Below are 15864 nucleotides of genomic sequence, written 5' to 3'. Positions count from 1 at the left end.
TTCCTGCCCTTCAAGAGCTTACATTCTACTGGAGAATGTGTATTTATATTTCCCTTGCATAAATTCATATAGGTCTTTCAAATTTTATTGACTCTTCAGATTTATCTTATGGCTCAATAACATTCCAGTTGTATGGAATGAAGTTTGTTCAGTCTCATCCCTCAATTGATGGATACCTACTTTGTTTTAGTTTCTTTGCTATAATTATAATTTTAATATGCTTGTAAATATAGATCCAAACATTGGTGATAACCTATATAAGGCATGGAGATGGAAGGTAGAATGTCATATGTCAGGAGCAGCAGGAAAATAATTTTCATTGGGCAGCTAGGTGGCGTAGTGGATAAAGCACTGGCCTTGGAGTCAGGAGTACCTGGGTTCAAATCCGGTCTCAGAGATACTTAATAATTACCTAGCTGTGTGGCCTTGGGCAAGCCACTTAACCCCATTTGCCTTGCAAAAAACCTAAAAAGAAAATAATTTTCATTGGATTTAAAAATAATGTGGAGAGTAATGCAGAATAAGACTTGAAAAGCTAGTTGAGACCAGATTGTCAATGGCTTTTAAGTATCAGAGAAGAGTTTTTAATTGATTCTACAAATAGTAGTTTTATTGAGTAAGGGATGTGGCATGGTCAGCACTATGATTTAGAAATAGAGCTTTGATGGATGGCTAAAGGATAGATGGGAGAGGAAGGAGATGAAACAAAAAGACTAATTAGGAGACCATTTCAGTAGTCTGAGAGAAAGGTAGTAGAGCCTGAACAAGGGTGGTGACCTTATGATTAAGATTGATGGCTATGGGAGTTGTTTTGGAGATAGAATTGAGAAGACTTGACACTTGATTGGCTATATGAAGTGAGGAAAAGTGGGCAATTGAGGATGATTCTAAGGAGTTGAGTCAAGGTGATTAGGAGAACTGTGGTGACCTTGTGAAATGGAAGAAGGGTAGGTTTGAAGGGAAAGTTTCATTGGATTACTTCTGTTTTAGAAATGTTGAAATTGAGTTGTTTACCAATAGGTCAAAATACATAAGGGGCAGTTGATGATACTGGACTAAATATCCAGAAAGAAACTGGATATTTAAATCTGTGCACTTTCTATGTAAGGATAAACATATGGGAATTTATGAGATCACCAGGAATGAGAAGAGAAGAAGAATGTACCTTGGGATAAACCTGAGGTATGACTGGGACACAGTTGATTATCCAGAAAAGCTAATGAAGATGGGCCAATCAGACAAGTAGCAGAATCAAGAGAGTGCAGTGGCTTGAAAAGCTAGTATCCAGGAGAAGATATGCTGGCTTCCAAGGAATCCAGAAAAATGAAAATTCAGAAAGACCATTAGATTTGGCAGTTAAAAGATCTTAAGCTATTAAACTTCAATTGGAGGCTACCTTTTTTGTGCATATAAAATGAAGAGAAATAATAGTACAATAGTTTGAAAGTATGATCAAGGATTTTAAGGATCTCTGAGTTTTTCTGCCCACCTTTTTCCAACTTTATCTCATACATATTTCTACCAAATTGAACTCTTTCCCATGGTATCCTATAACTTCCTACTGCTGTACTTTTGGTTGTACCTGAAATGCACATCTTCCTCTTCATCTTTTCCACCCTATCCCACCCTTCGATATCTGTTTAGCTCTTGCTATCCTATAGATCTTTCAGGTCCCGACTCAAATGCCACTAATATAGCAAAAGGATCTTTTGCTTTACTAAAGCTTTTTCAGTTAGATTCTCTTTATATTGAAGCTTCTAGGGAATTTGAAAAAAATGATTTGATTTAGAGTGGGGGAAAATCATTTTATTCTTTAAACCTATGCCTATTGCATAAAATGAGACATTCCTGTATTCATTCATTCACTGATGTTTTAGCTCAGACCCCAACTAATCAGATGCCATTGTACTTAGATTCTATGGCCTGTATCTGATTTTTGTAAGTGCCTGGACTCTCTAAAAATAACCACTAGATTTTTAATATACAGAAGTATTACAGCTAGTACAGCAAGTGATCAGATTATACCTCAAAGCTTCTTTAGCTGTAGCCTACTGTAGATGCAATTCATATTGATAAAAGGTTCTCTAATCTCCTTTCAATTTGACTGCATCTTTTGACTAGTAATCCAGAGTAGTACACTTTATGGGCAACCCTTGCAGCTTAAAGCTTAAAATCTATTAATTTTACTTTTATTTTCTTTTTCTTATTATCTTTTTACAATTATAGATAAAAAAATAAGTGGCAGTGTCCAAATGAACTTAAGTTCAAAATTTAGTAATTTATACTTTATAACCCTGGATTTGAATTCAGAAGAGCTTTTCACTCAAATTATTTAACTTCTCTAGTCTTCAGTTTTCCTATATATAAAATGAGTATGATGACCATAATGATTTCTAAAGCCCTTCCATCTTTAAAATCATAAGGATTTTGTCAACTTAATTTGAGTTAAGATGCATGAAATAAATGAGAGTGTAAAAGATTTTATAATACTTAGGATCATACAATGTTGAAGTTAGAAGACACTAATCCACTCAATGGACAGACTACTGGGCCTGATATCAGGAATTTCTGAATTTAAATTTGGCTTCAGACACCTAACTGTGTGACCCTGAGCAGGTCGCTTAACATGTTCGCCTTAATCCACTGGAGAAGTAAATGTCAGACAACTCTGGCATCCTTGCCAAGAAAACCCCATGGAATAGTATTGATGTGACAATGGCTTGCTTAACAACCATGGGATCATGAAGATTTAGTTATGATTGAATGACTGAACAATAGCAATCCACCCTCATTTTATAGATCAGAAAACTTGGATTCACATATGTGAAAAAACTTTCTCAAGGCCATACAGCTAGTTATTGCCAGAGTGGAAACTTGAAAAATGGTCTTCTAATTACTAGTCCAAAACTTTTCTGTTGTACATCATATTACAGACAGTTAAGCTGATCAATAAATATTTATTAAGCACCAATTATGTGCCAAGGACTGTGTTCAGCTAAACAAATATTTATTCGGTGTGTGCTCAGAGTTGAGAAAGATATGAAGTTTAGATCAGACATGTCCCTGCCTTCTTTAAACTTAATGGTTTATAAGACAAGTTATTTAACTTGTATGAGGTTTACAATTAATTGACAGAAGAAAATGAACCCAGTGCTTTTCTCTTAAGACCAGTATTCTTTCTCCTCTATTGCTTCTCTGGATGGAAGATTACAGAAGAAGCCAGGATCCTGGTTAAAATTAAAATTTAAATGTATATCAATTTTAATAGTGAAGCAAGTATTCTTAAATCCTAAGTAGAAAAAAAAAAGTAGTCCTGTATTTTATTGAATCCAACTGCAGAGCTCTAGAGTGTTGTTAATCTTGTTTTCTTGACTTACACATGTAACCCTCAAATGTGTGACAGTCACACATAAGTATCTAATCTCTGACTCTGATTGATGATATTTTAAAATTCTTTCAATGTCCTAATCATTAGATTCAAATAACCAGTGTCAGATAATGGAAAAAAGACTTGAAAGAGGGCCTGAATTTGAATTCTATATCTGACTGTTAACCCTGAAAAAAGTCATGTTTATCTCACAACTTCAATTTCTTTATGTCTAAAATGAGTTTTATAATACTCCGAGGACATACTCATGGGGTTGGTATGAGACTCAGCACTTAATAAACCTTTAACAATTATAAGGGAAGGGGATAAGTGTTGATATACCTTTTCCAGTGCCAGGCACATATTTTATTTAGTGTTCCAACATCCCTGAGAATCTGGTGACAGTACTATCTACATTTTGTAGTTGAGGAAACGGAGGCCCACAAAAATTAAATGACTTGCCTAGGGTCACACAACTAGTAAGTTTCTGACAGAAAAAAAATGATGAGGAAGCTATTTTACCAATCCACAGATACTGTGTGACTAGGTGACACACTGGTCCTGGAGTCAGAAGACTAGTCACTTTAGCCTTTCAGAATTTTTGTTTTGTTATTGTTAAAATAGGGTTAATATCTGCAAGAGAAGCAGCATGACATAGTGTTTGAACAGCCAGGCCTTGGTGTAAGAAAGATCTGAATTTGACGTATATTAGCTTTGTACCTTGGGCAAATCACTTAACAGGATTTAATGCATAGTTCCATTTTTGAACAATTTCAATTGGTTCCCTCTTTCCTAGTGCATTGATATCTTTAACTTGACTGTTATTTTGAAATTCCAGTCTACCCTTTTGACCTAAGAATATAAAATCTCATACTTCTTCCATTTCTTCTTCCTCTGTTTAAAGAAAGCGATGGGACCAATAGCTCAATTTGAGTTTTTTTTTTTTTTGATGTTAAGTTTCAAACCAGTACAGTGACTTTTACATAGTAGGTACTGAATAAAAGCTTGTTTCTTTCCACTGCGTTCTATCAATTCTACCTACAGAATGTCTCTAATATCTTCCTCTTTCTTTTTTATTCCCATTGTTATCATCCCACCTCACCATCTTCTGGGACAATTGCATTTTCCTTCTAATCAATCTTTCTTTCTCTAATCTCTTCCTTCCTTGCCTTGCCCTCTCAATTTATCCTTTTTTTTTTTTTGTTGCCAACCCCAATCCTTATCATAAATTTGATCATGTACTCCTCTGGTCTAAAATATTGGATGTGCTGAGTGAAGTTTATGTTCTTTTTGCCAGATACTTAAGGCTCTTCACAGTCTGGTGAAACCTTGATTTTTTTCTAGCCTCACATATTATTTTAACTAGTACACACTTTAGCTTCTTTCCTCTAAAAACACCCTATATTTTTTCGTTTCTGGGTTTTGGCTCAACCTTTTCTGTATACTTGGACCTTATTTAGTTCATTCCTCACATTTTTTAAAGCAGAGGTTTTTAAATTGGGGTTCATGAATATATTTTAAAATTATTTTGATAATTGTTTCAGTGAGCAGCTAAGAAGTTCAGTAAATAGGGTGCTAAGCACAGCATATGGAAGACTTATCTTCTTGGGTTCAAATGTAGCCTCAGACACTTGGTAGTTGTGTGACCTTGGGCAAATCAGTTAAAACCCTGTTTGTCCCTCAGTTCCTCATCTGTAAAATTAACTAGAGAAGAAAATGGCAGACCATTCCAGTATGTATCTTTGCCAAGAAAACCTCAAATTGGGTCATGAAGAATCAGACACAACTGAAAAGATGACTCAACAACAGCAGCAACAGTCATTTTTCCAATATAATTTTTATTCTTTGTAATACTGTATATTTCATTCTGTGCTATTAAAAAAACATTATTCGGACAAAAAGTGTTTTCATAAGTTTGACCATATTGCCAAATTTGTCCATGAAGCAACCTAAATAAAATACTCACTTATTTAATTAAACCTTTCCAGATGTCTTTATGGGAAACTTCCACTTTTGAACCTTATGCACTACTTATTCTACAACTTTATTTTTTTTCTTTTTGCAAGGCAGTGGGGTTAAGTGACTTGCCCAAGGTCACACAGCTAGGTAATTATTAAGTGTCTGAGATTAAATTTGAACTCAGGTCCTCTTGACTCCAGGGTAGGTGCTCTATCTATTGTGCCACCTAGCTGCCCCTACAACTTTCTAACAAATTTATTTTATATATTTGTGTCTTACAGTTGTCTGTATTTTATTTTCTTTTTAAAAATCTTTATAGTATTTTATTTTTCCAGTTATATTTAGAAATAATTTCCAATATTCATTTTTTAATCTTTTTCTTTTTTGATAAGCTTCGTAAAGGTAGAACTGTGTCCTATGAAACTTTGTATCTCTCCTCGGTGTATTCTGTATGCAGTAAGTACTTAATGAGTACTTATTGAATTGTTTGACTATCACTTGGCATTAGTCAGTTGCTTTCTGTTCACCCTCTTTAGCCAAACATTGTCCATATTTACTTAGTGAATTAACTTATTTTTGATAAATACCTATCTTAGAATGATAAATTCTTAGGCCTGGAGGTGATGTTAGAAATTGAGTCCGGCTATCTTATTTTAGAGATAAGGAAACTGAAACACAATTAGATGAAGTCTCTTGTCCAAGTTCATTCAACTAAATACGACAAAGTGATAAACTCAGTACCAAACCTACCATTGCCTATCTTTTTCTTTCCCTATTGCTCCTCAATTCAGAAATTTGTACCAAGAGGGTTATCCTAAAACTTCTCAGACTGCTGGTAGATTTGCCTGCTTTCAAGTCTCTTTCCACTCCAGGTCATTCTTCATTCACCCACTAAAGTGATTTTTCCTAAGGCAAAAGTCTACTAATGTCACCTCCCCTACTCAGTAGGGTTCAGTGACTACCTGGTGCCACTAGGAGTAAATACAAATATGTTCTTTTTCACTCAAAATCCTTATAACTTTGGCTTATTCTATCTTTCTGATCCCCCCCCCCCCCCCCTTTTAGGCCATAACAAAGTACTCTATCTTTCAGCTCTAGGCATTTTTTTTCCTAGCTGTCCTCTTTTTTTTTTTTTTTTTTGCAAGGCAAATGGCGTTAAGCGGCTTGCCCAAGGCCACACAGCTAGGTAATTATTAAGTGTCTGAGGTCTGATTTGAACTCAGGTCCTCCTGACTCCAGGGCAGGTGCTCTGTCCTAGCTGCCCCAAGATGTGGTTGATATCGAAGTTATTTATAATTTTCTTTCTAATGAGGAAAAGATCTAATCAGAGTTCCTTTTGTCTTTTCAATTTTTATTTGGAGACTTTAGAAAAAGGTCAAGTAACTTAAAAGTATTTTTCTTAGATGGGAACTGACTAAATTATATATTCATATATGATTTTTTTATTCCCTATTTTATTAAGTTTACTTAAGATGTGGCAAATTGAACAAGAGTACAAATTTGATTTGATATTTGCAGCATTAGGGTCTCATTTTAACTCACTAATGCATGTCCATTAGTGACTGGAGGGTTTCCCAGAGTGTCCATCCAGGGTCACTTCAGCCTTGTAATAATAATAGTACTAATTTCACATTTACCAACATTTGTCTCACAAAGATCTTATCGGTATGTACCTCAAACATTATTTCCATTTTACAAAGAGAAAGTTGAGGTTCAAAGAAGTAAACATGATGAGATCAGATAGTACATTCAAAAATATTAGAGTTGGGTCTTCAAACCTTAAGTCTTCTAATTTCAGCATTGTTCCTGGTGGGGCTGGGGTGTCATAAGATTTTAAGGACTTTATGCCAAAATTGTTATGAAAATTCAAAGATTAGATGTAAGTATGGATGCTATGGAGTATCAAAGCATCTTAAAACATTTTCATTCTACTTATAACTTACTCTCAAATTATAGGAACTATAACCATTACTTCCAAAAATGTGAGGAATCTAGAGGGATATTGAAATTATTTGAATGGTAAGTCATTGAGGTTAGAGGCTCCCACTGTACTATCATCATTAATGTGAGAAATCTAGAGGGATATTGAAATTTTTTGAATAGTAAGTCATTGAGGTTAGAGGCTACCACTGTACTATCACCATTACTATTCCTCTCCCTACCCCTTAGGAAAAGCCATACTCTAGTCTTAAACAGGATAGCCTGGGTCCATTGACCCTTCAAAACAGTGGGTTAAAGTAATCATATTCACTTTATAAATTTAGATGTATATAAATTTATAAATTTATGAATGTATAATAAGCAAGTATGTGTATATAAATGTATATATGAATATATATGTGTATTATGCTTATACATATATACATGTATGTATGTATGTATGTATGCACACATATCTCTAAGGGAAGTAATTCTTAACTTAAGATCCATAAACTTGTCTTTACATTTTTTAAATCAAAAATATTTACTATATTTCAGGATAAATGTTTTTATTTTATTTTATTTTTATTTTTATTTTTTAGATTTCTCAAGACAATGGGGTTAAGTGGCTTGCCCAAGGCCACATAGCTAGGTAATTATTAAGTGTTTACTGTCTAAGGCCGGATTTGAACTCAGGTACTCCTGACTCCAAGGCCAGTGCTCTATCCACTGTGTCACCTAGCTGCCCCCTTCTTTGTAATTTTACTTGATATATTAGAAACTTTATTCCGAAAAGGAGTCTATAGGTTTTTTTTTTTAAGATTTTTTTTTAGGTTTTTTTTTTTTGAAAGGCAAATGGGGTTAAGTGGCTTGCCCAAGGCCACACAGCTAGGCAATTGTTAAGTGTCTGAGACCGGATTTGAACCCAGGTACTCCTGACTGGTGCTTTATCCACTACACCACCTAGCCACCCCAGGAGTCTATAGGTTTTTACTAGATTGCTAAATGGTCCAAGACAGAAAAAAAGATTAAGAACTCCTATTCTAAAAGTGCTCAGTCAGAACAATTGTTTTTATTTTCGGATAACATTGATAATTTTAAGTGATGTTCATTTCTTTATATCTTTATTTTTTATTTATGTAATATGACTCTTTAATCTAGTGCTTTACAGTTTTTGTATCAAGTGCACCATCATCCTTATATATATCTTAAGTTCAGAACTCAGAGTCATTATTACAGAACAGCCCTTTCTCCACTGTCACAGCCCCATTCTCAGAGCATACTGGGATCTTGCTTTTTCCCCCAACCTTCCTACAAATTTCCCGTTCCTCCTCTTTCTCGTAGCTGTGGAATGGAAAAACTACACATAAATCAATGAACTGGGAGTCATCAATTACAGTCCTTCCATTGAGATGGAGAAATACAGGATCTTAGTATCTGTCCTACTACTAAACCACCCAGACCTGTACACATTAACATCTGTCTTATTGCTGTATCCTAAGGACCCTTTGCCATTCACACCCTAGTTTATCTCTTGTCTCCCCTAGAGTATGAGCTCCTCAATAGCAGGAAGTTTCTCAGTTTTATATTTATACTCCTGCCATTTAACAAAATGCTTGGCACATAGTTTTTTAAAATAAATTTTTTCTGGTTCACTTATTCACAGGAAGCATAGTCAGTGGTTTCAAGTTAATTATGATCCAAAGAAGACAAGTTAGCTGCATGTAGATTATTTAATGTAATGGACTTATTTTCTTGTTTGCATTTTTATTTTGGGGTTATTTGATTATGTCAAGGCAACCTCCATTTCTTTCTTTCATTTTATGAGGAAGTAGAATTGACAGTGATCCTCAAAGGGAATGGGGGGAATTAGATTGATTGCTCTGAAGTAGAATATAATTGTCAACATTGGCTGCTTAGAGTTGGGAATAGGAGAAACAAATGAAAAAAATTGTTTGGAGCCTAAGTGAATAGGAGTGAAGTGTCAGGTAAGAGACATCACATAGTCAAGGCACGCACAGAGTTTTGGATTTGGAATCCAAAGGAGGTCATTTAGGTTGGACAGGAGGATAATGTCTTTGAAGAAAATGATAGTAATTAGTAGGTTAAAAAAGATAACTTAATTGCATTTTGACCTGATTAAAAAGCAAAGACTGGAGGTTGATGAAGATAAGGATATATGTGCATATTCATTTTTATTATGTATAAATGAAAAATATGAATACCTGAGCCAGAATCTTCTAGTGTAAGGTATACGGATTTGGTGTAAGGATTTGATTGAATATTTATCTCAGTCTCTAGGTGACCTGATGCATAGAGTACTAGGTGGAATCAAGAAGAACTGAATTAAATCCTGCCTTGAATAACCTGCTAATTGTGTGACCCTGGACAAGTTTCTTAACCTCTGTCACTCTCAGTTTTTTCATACATAAAATTAAGATACTATCACCTACCAACAGAGGATTAAACAAGATATTGTCAAACCCTTTATAAGCCTGAAAGCACTATATAAATGTTAGCTATCAAGTACTAGTATAAACTTTATTTGTACTTGGGAATACTACCTGGCCTGGCCACTTGTGATTTCTCTCATATGAGAGCTTTTTTTTTTTCCTAAAATAATTTCTACCCTATGTTTTCTGTTGTTTTGCACTCTGGCATGAGTACTTATTCATTTGGGGTGATAACCACAATTCAGTTCTCACAGTGTTCTATTACTTTTCAGATTGGATGTTTATAATCTGAGTTTTAGTTAAGATAGAGTATAATCTCTGCCCTTTGGGGGAGGGATAAGTTTTATGTATTTGCTTTGTTTTTGGCATTTCATGATAAGCCAATCTCTTTCTAGTTATTCTGATACTTTTTTTCAGCCTTAGTCAAATTTCTTTGAGTTAACACATCTGCAATCAAAGGTGTCTAATTGAAATTCACAAAGCACACCAAAATCTATTCCTGATATAGGCAGAAATCTGAGTTTTCTGAATTAAAATGGGAACATTGGCATCAGAGGGTTGAAAGTTGCTATTGCTGTTCCTAAACATTTATTCTGTCATAACTACAATGTAAAATTTAATTAGATGTGTCCTTACCAAATAGTTTTAGAACTTAGTACTACAGGGTATGGTTTATTGAAGTCAAGAAATGTCTTTCTATGCTTCATAATTCATGGCACAGTGCTTTTCAAATAGATAAACATTGATTGGTTGGTTAGTTGAAATTAGATAATTACATTTCAAAACTGAAAAGTCAAGACTTAAACTTTTGAAACTAAAAAATAAATACTTGTCCTTTTAATGTATCCTTCTTTTGGGGTTTTAGTGACTTTTTTGTTCCGAATTTTCATAGTTTTGTTTAGGAAATCATTTCATCTTCTTTTGACATTAAACTTATTTTCTGCTGGCAGTACTGGTGGAGGGTAACACTTTTCATCCATACATTATTGTTTTCTGATGAAATTCTGATGAATGCAAATAATTTTTTGGAATTTTGCTTTTAGAATTAAAAGCAATTTTATTGAAACAATATCATGTGGATTTTAAAAAATGGTGAATTGCAATGATAGTTATTTCACATATACTCCTCATTCCAATTTTGAATAACCTAATAAAGCTATTGAAAAAAACCCAATTTTTTTGGTCTTCCCATAACTGCTATACCTAAACACTTTATTATGACAGTGTTTGTAGACTTCTGGTTTCCCCTTTATTTGAAGAATTATCAAGGAAGAGGGGAAGAAAATCTGTTTTTGAGGAAATTGCTTCTTTAAAGTAAAACAATGCTGGTTTATAAAATTAAAAAAATGCTGGTTTATAAAACAAGGAAAGTGAATTAAATACATGATGTTCATGAGTTGTGCATTGAATTGATTTGTGACTTAAGGTGTGTGTCTCTCTGTGTTCTCTGTTTGCTGCATGCCACTTATTATGAAATTGTAAATATTTAAAAGTGCAGATGTGAGCAGCTTCTGGATTTGTGTAAGTGTTGATGCATTGTATACTAAATGTGTGCCACGTATCATGCTCTGTTGACATTATCCTCTCTTGCTTAGCTTCAGACAGTAAAGTCATGACATGTGCGGCTGTGTGGAGGATGCCGAAGGAATTGGAATCAGGCAGTCATGAATCCCCTGATGATTCATCAAGCACCACTCAGACCCTGGAGCTACTCTGTCACCTTGACAACACCGCCCATGGCAACATGGCCTGGTAGGATTCTGCATATTTTATATACTGAGAACAAGCTTGAAGGGTAGACCAGAGCTCTTAGTTTGTACAGATTTATATTGTAGAAACTATATTACACGCTTAAAAACTATTCCTTTTTCCAAAAAATGATACAAATTGATTTTTTTGGTCTCAGAAATTTTGTCTATTAGAAACATTTATGTGTAGTTCTGCCACATGCATGACTGAACAGCCTCTCTTGTCCTTCTGTGATTTTTTACTTTCATATAAAAATCAGTGTTGCACATGGCTACTTGCCTTAATAAAAAAGTCGGTCATTGAATAGTATATCATTTTTATCTTTCTCTTTAGCTTCATTAAATACTTTTTATTTCAGTTATTTTAGGCACTAAATTTTAATTTATTATTTGAGACTAAAATGCATAAATTTGTTTAAATCCAATATGGAATTATATGTGTGTATGCATATCTATATATACATACATACACACATATGCATATTTATATACAGAAATGTGTATTAATATAGCATGTCTCACAAATACTCTGGACTCTTTAAATCATATGTATTTTTCCCATCTGATGTTTGAGTAGAAGTAATTTATTATAATGTTCAGTGGCCAATTGCTTTGTAGTTATCTACAGCATAGGATTTTTACCACAGTCACTATACCCAATCTACTACCCTAGAGTAATTATTGCCTAACACCTGGTAAGCATCAGTAACATAAAATATAGAAGTAGGAGAAAAACTGGAAATTCTTTTTAGAAGATAGAATTACACATGATCTCAGTATTAGATAAGGAAATCCTAAGAAATTAATAGGCCCCCATCCAACCCTTCTGGAGAGCTATTTGGAACTACGCCCAAAGGGCAACAAAAATGTGCATACCCTTTGACCCAGCAATACCACTACTGGGTCTATACCCTGAAGAGATGATGAAAAAGGGTAAAAACATTACTTGTACAAAAATATTTATAGCAGCCCTGTTTGTGGTGGCAAAGAATTGGAAATCAAGTAAATGTCCTTCAATTGGGGAATGGCTTAGCAAACTGTGGTATATGTATGTCATGGAATACTATTGTTCTGTTAGAAACCAGGAGGGACGGGATTTCAGGGAAGCCTGGAGGGATTTGCATGAACTGATGCTTAGTGAGATGAGCAGAACCAGAAAAACACTGTATACCCTAACAGCAACATGGGAGTGATGTTCAACCTTGAAGGACTCACTCATTCCATCAGTGCAACAATCAGGAACAATTTTGGGCTGTCTGCAAAGGAGAGTGCCACTTGTATACAGTTAAGGAGCTGTGGAGTTTGAACAAAGTTCAAGGACTATTCCCTTTAATTTAGAAAAAAACAGATATCTTATTGTCTGATATTGTTACCTCTTAGACTTCTTGTCTCTTCTTTAAGGATATGATTTCTCTCTCATCATACCCAATTTGCATCAAGGTACAACATGGAAACAAAGACTGCCAGATTGCTTTCTGTGGGGTGGGGTGGGGGAGGGAAGTAAGATGGGGGGGGGGAAATTGTAAAACTCAAATAATATCTTTAATAAAAATAAATTAAAAAAAAAGAAATTAATAGGCCCCTTGCTGGGGGGAGGTAGGAGTAAGAATCAAGAGAGAACAGAGTGTGGATTGTATTTAAAAACACAAAAACAATTTCCTTTTGTTATTTGGAGTTTTAAAAGATTGATCATATTCCTTTTTGTGTACAATTGTGTTTTGGTAATAAATTTTCAGATATCAACATGGTTAAAGGGGACTTTTTGCTGGAGATTATCCAAAGCAATGACTAAATCTAAAAGTAATTTACATGTGCTTTTGAAAAGCATTTTTTACTTATTTTGTAGTACATTTGCTCCTTTTAAAATTGTTTTGTTGCTTTTGGATTATTTACTTAAATTTGTTTAGGAAGTTCAGTATATACATGTAGTATTAAAATTTGTTTGTAATTCCTGAGGTGCCCACCCACCAGTGATTGGAGAAACAGATCAGAAAGGTGGTAGTTAACAAAGGGAAACTCATAGGATTAAAAATCTGGGGTGGCTAATCCTCCCATCGAAACTTACTATCACCTGAATGATTTTTCATTAGAGAAAAATTAAAAATCATAAGCAGCATCGTTAGAAATAAAAACAATCATAACCTTTTCTCTGGGACTTATGGGCCTTTGATTCACATCCCTCACAAAAGGCACCACTGTATCAAAAACTCACTGTAGTTACAGATGTAATATCTAGATACCATCCATGGAATTAAGTAAATTCAAACTGGGAAGGTTTGGGATATTACTTTTTTTTTTTTTTAGGTTTTTGCAAGGCAAATGGCATTAAGTGGCTTGCCCAAGGCCACACAGCTAGGTAATTATTAAGTGTCTGAGGTTGGATTTGAACCCAGGTACTCCTGATTCCAGGGCCGGTGCTTTATCCACTGCACCACCTAGCTGCCACTGGGATATTACATTTAAAAATCATATACAATGCTGTATAATAGATAGACCAAAAGCATTGGAATTGGGAGACATCAGCTCTATACTTTACTTCACATCCTGCTAGTTACCTGATCTTAGACAAATTACTTTATGGAACACAGCAAGGTACAGTGACCAGTACACTGACTCTAGAATCAGGGAGCTTGGGTCAAATTCTGCCTTTCATCCATACTCCTTTTGTGATCTTGAGTAAAGTCATTTAACATTCTTGATAATCAGTTTCCACATCTTAAAATGAGGGGTTTAACCTCTGAGTATCATTACAACTTTAGATCCTTAATTTTTTGATCTGATGACCACCTCAAGAATCAATTGCTTATTTATAAAGTAGATACAATATTATATTTCTTACCTTGGAGGATTTTTGTGAAGAAAAATACTAAAGAACAAAAATATGTACAAATATATTATTTAACATATACATATAAATTTGAACTTTTTTAAATGTACACATATAAAGGAAGCATTGTGTGTAATATGACATTTTAAAGCACTGTAAAACAGATAATAAGATGTTTTTGATAGCCCTTTCTTTTGTGTAATTCTGAGAATGGTGCCCTTTGTGGTCCTAAGGCATCTTGTCTGCTTCAGTAAGTTTTAGGAAAACATGTTGCAAGCGAGTAAAGTTCCCCACAAAGACAAAGCCATTACAGTGTTTTACTGTAATGTTACAACTGCTTCTTTAAAATAAAAAAAAATGGCTCCAGAAAAGAAGCATATTCTATGTGGTCACAGAATTTTAGAGCTGATAGAAACTTCAAAGAGATCTTCTGATTTGTCCCTTTACAGATGTAGACACTAAGACCGAGGGAAATTAAGTGTTCTGGGATACCACAGCTCATTAGGTTGAATCTTTTAGAAGAAGGTGTATTAGCTCAGCAAACTTCATGATACTTAGCTAGCTTCTCTTTGTCATATTTAAGACAAAACTCTAAAGTCAAAGTGTCAAATACAAAGCTCACAACACTTCTGAGTGTGGTACAGACCAGATTAAAATGTAGCTCCTATTTGATTTTAGTATGTTGATATAATAACAGTAATAACAACAATAGCAAATGTGTTTGTTTGTGTGTGTGTGTGTGTGTGTGTGTGTGTGTGTGTGTGTGTGTAATTTGATTTGTGACTTTAAGGATCTTTATGTACAGCTTAATATCCCCTGTTTATATTTGAGTTTTACATCACTGATCTAAATCATAGCCAAAAAAGCCTAAATTAAATGACATGAATTCTATCGAGATTGTTTCTAAGGGAGTTCTAGATGAGGTATTTGGGGGACCTGGATTGTGACAAACTGGATCTGAGGGGCAGGCTTTATGCAGTTTTTGTGATTGGGGAATACAGGTTTGATTATGGATAGAAAGGAACAACCAAATCATGGGGGGATAGTCCATGAAGACTAGAATAAAATGTAAACTCCTTGAAGCCAAGGATTTTTTTTTGCCCATATCCTTATTCCCAAGCACAGTGGTCCACACTATTGTGGTCAAGTTGTGTCCAAGTTGATATTTGTTGCATACAATTGAATTGAATTCCCTACATCAGCTATTCCAAATCTTTTCATTGCTTATCAAATCTCCAAGAACATTCCCAGAACCTCCTATTTATAGCAGCTTATGCAGTTTCCTATTTCACTACAAAGGTTGAGACTACCAATGAGACTCTCCTTGATTCCTCTCTACTATACTCAAAATTTCTTGCTGCCATTACTCATTTTCTTTCCTATGTCAGAAGAAATTCCCATATTCCTTCCTAAGGTTAATAATCCTTCTAATCAGCATCTTTGGTACCATCCCTTTCACCTACTCTGGTCCTGGCTTCACATCATTCCTATTTTTTCCCCGCATCTTCATTGTCACTTTCTCCTATTTCTTATAGACTTAAAAATGAAATCTCTAACTTCAAAGGACCTTAGAAAAGTTTTAGAACAACT

The 15864-nt window shown here is 34.5% G+C and overlaps 1 protein-coding gene across 5 annotated transcripts in view; it reads left to right on the top strand.

Annotated features, from left to right (window-relative positions):
* The window catches only part of EIPR1 (EARP complex and GARP complex interacting protein 1), a 216551-nt gene that overhangs the window by 129100 nt on the left and 71587 nt on the right, over nucleotides 1–15864 (top strand). For all 5 annotated transcript variants that reach the window (XM_074209575.1, XM_074209576.1, XM_074209579.1 and 2 more), the window contains one exon: nucleotides 11295–11451. In XM_074209575.1, the coding sequence (XP_074065676.1) occupies nucleotides 11295–11451 (157 nt within the window). The remainder of the gene's footprint in view (nucleotides 1–11294; nucleotides 11452–15864) is intronic.

The sequence above is a fragment of the Macrotis lagotis genome, chromosome 1 (assembly GCF_037893015.1).
Source record: "Macrotis lagotis isolate mMagLag1 chromosome 1, bilby.v1.9.chrom.fasta, whole genome shotgun sequence".
NCBI classification, from domain to species: Eukaryota; Metazoa; Chordata; class Mammalia; order Peramelemorphia; family Peramelidae; genus Macrotis; species Macrotis lagotis.
This window is presented reverse-complemented; position numbering and strand designations above follow the sequence as displayed.